The sequence below is a fragment of the Suncus etruscus genome, chromosome 10 (assembly GCF_024139225.1).
Source record: "Suncus etruscus isolate mSunEtr1 chromosome 10, mSunEtr1.pri.cur, whole genome shotgun sequence".
Taxonomy (NCBI): Eukaryota; Metazoa; Chordata; class Mammalia; order Eulipotyphla; family Soricidae; genus Suncus; species Suncus etruscus.
In genome coordinates, this window is record NC_064857.1 from 66,481,795 (window position 1) to 66,486,763 (window position 4,969).

At 39.5% G+C, this 4,969-nt stretch overlaps 1 protein-coding gene across 2 annotated transcripts in view; it reads right to left on the reverse strand.

Annotated features, from left to right (window-relative positions):
* Nucleotides 1-1,718: 1,718 nt before the first annotated feature.
* The window catches only part of LOC126020593 (serpin B11-like), an 18,226-nt gene continuing 14,975 nt past the window's right edge, over nt 1,719-4,969 (reverse strand). For both annotated transcript variants that reach the window (XM_049782085.1, XM_049782084.1), the window contains 2 exons: nt 4,714-4,869; nt 1,719-2,123 (listed from right to left, as the gene is read on the reverse strand). In XM_049782085.1, coding sequence (XP_049638042.1) covers nt 1,719-2,123; nt 4,714-4,869 — 561 coding nt within the window. The remainder of the gene's footprint in view (nt 2,124-4,713; nt 4,870-4,969) is intronic.

Here is a 4,969-nt window from a genome sequence, read left to right on the forward strand (position 1 = left end):
CTGTGCTCAACTCTGAATTCCTACGGAACACATGCCAGTTGGAGGGACCAAATACTCACTGACATCATTTATCACCTCTTCAAGGCATTGAAATGAAAAGCAAATATCAAGAAACAACTAGTTTTTTTCTCTTTGCATCATCCATGCTTCATATCTCCCCTTATACCAGAATTTAAAACCATTGTTCCTTACGGATCTTAGAGAAACTTTGGCGTCAACTGAGATGTGGCTTCTTGACATTATTCTTGTCACAAGTGGGCTTGTCAAAGGATCAAAATACGTGCAATAGGACTGCCATCCCATGGCATCAAGCACATAGTCTTTATTCTTCATAGAAATAACTACTTATTTTCTACCTTATGACATATTTATTTTTAAATAAAATTTTTAGCAATGTTCCACTACTTGACAATATCATTTCAGGAGTATAATGTCAGATTCCTTAAAAGGTGTAAGACTCACTGATTCAACTCCAAAATTCTAATGTCTTCAGATGACCAAACTGAGCCCCTCTCCATTATGTCAGTCCTCTTCTTTCCTTCATGTCGCTTGAAATCTAAGAGTTATTTCTTGTGTTTTCTGCATTTGCCTTTGTTGTTCATCTTAATCATTTGAGTGAAACCATCATGTAACCATCCTGATTTATTTCACTTAACAAATCACCTCAACTTTAATCTCTTATCTTGCAAAAGACAAGATCTGATCTTTTATTTTTCTTGTTCAATTTTGTTTTGGGGCAATGCCCAGGGATTACTCCTTGCTCTGTAATCTGGGGTCACATCTGGTGAGTTCCAAAGACCATGTGGTATGCCACAGATTGTGCTTGAATCAGTCATATGGAAGGCAACTACCCCACCTACTGTTCTATTACTCTGGCCCCTTATTATAATTTTTTCCATTATTATAAATGTTTTAATATATTGGTTGATTTATGTGTTTTGCTATTCTGAATTTAATTTTTAATTTTAAAAACGTAAGTCAGAGGAAGGAAGGAAGGAAGGAAGGAAGGAAGGAAGGAAGGAAGGAAGGAAGGAAGGAAGGAAGGAAGGAAGGAAGGAAGGAAGGAAGGAAGGAAGGAAGGAAGGAAGGAAGGAAGGAAGGAAGGAAGGAAGGAAGGAAGCCATATATTATTCAATTTAGAATCTGATAAAAAAAAACTTGACAAAAAGACTGAAATCTTCACTGTATTAGAGTTGCCAAATGAAAATTTTCTCTCCATAAGTCATTTAATTACAGCAGTATAATAATAGTCTCCAAAGAACTTAAGGCATGTCACACATTTATTATAGTAAATATAGAATTTTGAACTAAAATTTACATTATATATATACATGTGCAAGTAACTATAGTAATTTAAATCAACCAAAGTTAAATCTCTAAAACAGTTCTTCAGAAAGTAACATGAGCTCCTATTTCAGAGTTTACATACAAGGCAATACAATCAAAGCCTTTACATTTTTCTCATTAGTTAGACCCAATCACCATAAAAAAAAAAAACATTCAAATAAGAGCTAGAAAGGAAGGATAAATATACCTTCTTCCATCATTAATATCATCTTAGGGTTCACCAACTCTTGAATTAAGTAAGAAGAGATCTTGAACCCACTGTGAAGATGAGCAAATTGAGGCACAGAAGTGTGTGGATCTGAGGAGCACTGGGTTGTGGGTGTGTTTCTACACTTCTTCCATGGTGCTGAGCCTAGATCAAGATGGTTCTCTTAGGGAGACACAAGCTTACCACAGAAGAGAATTGTGTTGGTGTGGATGTGTCTTATGAAGAACAGGAAGGGATGATTCGCCATGAATTGGACCCTGAGGGGGAGTCTCTTGACAACAACATTGAGCCCATTGGCTGCTGCTGCTTCTGTGCCCTCTTCATTGACATCCACATACGCTTTGTGGATGACCTTGGATAGAAACAAGCCTTTGGCTGATGACATTCCAGAAAGATTCGCTTTGATCTGGTTGAAAACATCTTTCATCCCTAGGGATTGGAGCAGGGAATTTAGCTCATACTTGATTTCCAGTTTGAATCTAGGAATGTGGACTTCAACTTCCCTTTCTGTGAGATCAGCAGCATGGGTCCACTTATGAAATGTCTTTAGGTTCAACTGTTTTTCTATCTAAGACAGAAGACACAGATGAGTGAGCAAACCACACTTTGCTGCAGTAAATTCTGTTCCTTTTTATAACATTCGATGTAAATGATCTAATACCATCCCTTTTTTTCTACCTTTAAAATGAACTCAAGGGCCAAGAGATGGTATTGGAGCTAAGGGACTTACCTTTCTTCCACCAACCCCCTATTTGATCCCTGGTATGACAGAGGCTCAGCCGAGCACCCCAAAGAACACAGTCAGGAGTAGCCCTTGAGCATCATTGGGTTTGACCACTAGTAAAATAAATTTTAAAAAAAAATAGATGTGCTCAAGTCCTATCTGGGGATAACTTTTCAGCCTCATCTTCCTGTTCTGTTGTCTGCTTCTCAAGAATATATTATGAATTAACCTCCGATGTGTTTTAGTCTGTGGTTTGAATTTTCCCTCCTCGGTAGGTACGCTTTACCTGGACTCCCTCTATTTCCTGTTTTACAGAAATTCAACCACTTGTTGATTCTTATATCTAAAATATGTCATCATAGCTTCTTTAGTTCGACCTTGACTGCTATTAGGCAGGGTGTACCTTGTTCCTATAGCTGAACTGTGGGTCCCTTCAAGCTTCTGCCTAACAACATAACTCCCTCCCACCTCTCTACTCATATTCCCCAAAACTGCCTCGAAACCCTGGATTTCCATTCTTTCCGTTTAATAATGTGAGAAATATATTCAAATGACTCTGCTCAGAGGCCTTAAAACTCTTTAGATGTAACCCTTCCCATCACTATAATCTGGCATGTCTAATTCTGCAATTCTAATAAAAGATCTAAAAACATTTTTGCCTTCCTCTTCTATTGATTTCGCAAAATCACATATTAAAGATAGATTTTCTGGAACAAAGATAATTAGTACTGAAATTAAGATGTTTGTCTTGCACAGTTCAATTTTTGGCACCGCATATGGTCCTCTGAGCACCACCAAATGTGATTCCTGATCATAGAGTCAGGAGTATATGCTGCACTCCAGTGGGGATGGTCCAAACACATATATGTGTATGCACACACACACACACACACACACACACACACATACACACACCACAAGCCTTTGTTCTCCTAGTATCTTTTCCTTTTGTCTTTTTCTGCTCTAATCTCAGTTACCAAGACTTCCAGAGACAAGACCATCTCAAACTTACAGGTTGTGACTTAACATGCTTTTTGCTCTGATATCTTTTCCCACCTATCTTTTTCTCATCCAGAGAGGCTACTTTACTCTCTCAGAATCCTTGCTGAAATCTTTATCCTAACTTATGTCCTCTCAAATTGCACAAGACTCAGTGCAAAGTCTATAGTAACACTTGACTATAGTATGTGTATGATTCTGTTGGGACCAAACATGAATCTGGTTTTGTAGAACCCTGCAGAGTTCTCAGTTCATAGAAAATTGTTCTATATTTGGAGTGTGAATGTGTGAAGATACAAATAAATGAAGAATCACAAGTTTAAAAAATAGAAAGAAAATACCATTTTTCTCAGAATGTTATACATCTCCAAATGTTTCAACCACAGTCTATCACTGACACCCAGAGTCTACGATATTCAAAAACTGGCCATATCTGCATCATTACTGTTCTCCAACCATAACTTGCTGCTCTTCCAAGAGATCCAAATGTCCACGTGCCAAACCAGGACTTTGAAGAGGGTACCCCTTCCTTCCATCTGTGCCAAGTGGGAGTTTTGTCTGTTTTGATTTGGTTTCTTGATGTTTGGGGACCAAATCCAGGGGTGCTCATGGCTTACTTCTGGCCTTGTACTTAGGCATCACTTCTGGCAGGAGCCATGGGACTATATGGTGACAAAGGCTAGTCCTGAGAAAAGCAATAGTCTTGCCCACTGTACTATTCTTCTGGCTTCAATGTCACATTATTTTACCCAATGAAGGTGCTTTCTAACTTAGAAACAGCCAACATGGTTATCCCATTGCATGCCTACACCAACTTCCTTAAAGTCCCCAAATCTCCAACAGGGTCTTAAGAATTTGTCTCACAGCAGAACATACAGGGTACCAGCAAGGCTGAGAAGGTGTAGTAGAGTGACTACAGGCAGGGAACAGGGGCTTAAACCCAAACTTCCACCTCCCTGCTGTTCCTGAGTGATTGTGCCACTCCTCCACCAAACCAGCATGCTAAAGTGACTATTATGTCCAGATATTATGGAATATGTGAATTAAGCAATGCTTTTGAGAGGAAGTGAGATTTCTATAGACTGAGCCCTCCAGAAGGACAATTGTATTATTCTTGTACAAAACATGCTTCCCAGTTGCCTCATGATCAATGCATGAGCTCTGGTCCATGAGGCACTTTAGACTTCATGGCTGTTTCTTCAGGAAGGAATAATAGATTTTTCTTCCTTAATACACAGTTCTGGATGCAGGGTCCAGTGTCTGTTTCTGTTCCCCTCAAAGTCCCTGTGGCAATATTGCTAAACCTCCAAAAAGGAGCTTGGCTTGCACTCACACTGCCCCCCAAAGGAAGCACAAAGCAGAGCTATGTGGTTCGCAGGGCACAGCTGCATTCAAGATGTCAGCATCTGTGTCACTGTGTCAGCATCTGTGTTACCTGTTCTAGATTTGTCGATCCCATTGGAAGCAGAATAACCATACTCAGACTGTTGTCAACGTAGGGTAGCTCAAGGACTCGCATCTCGGGCTCCATGATGAAGGCTAATTTAAAAGTCCCGATTTGGTTCATCATCTCCACAAACACACTTTTACCCTGTGGATGCAGGTTTTGAAAAAGAAAAAGAAAAGTCTTGACTACAACAACAGAGTCGATACTCAATCTACAACAAGCTAGACACAGAGGGGACCACTTG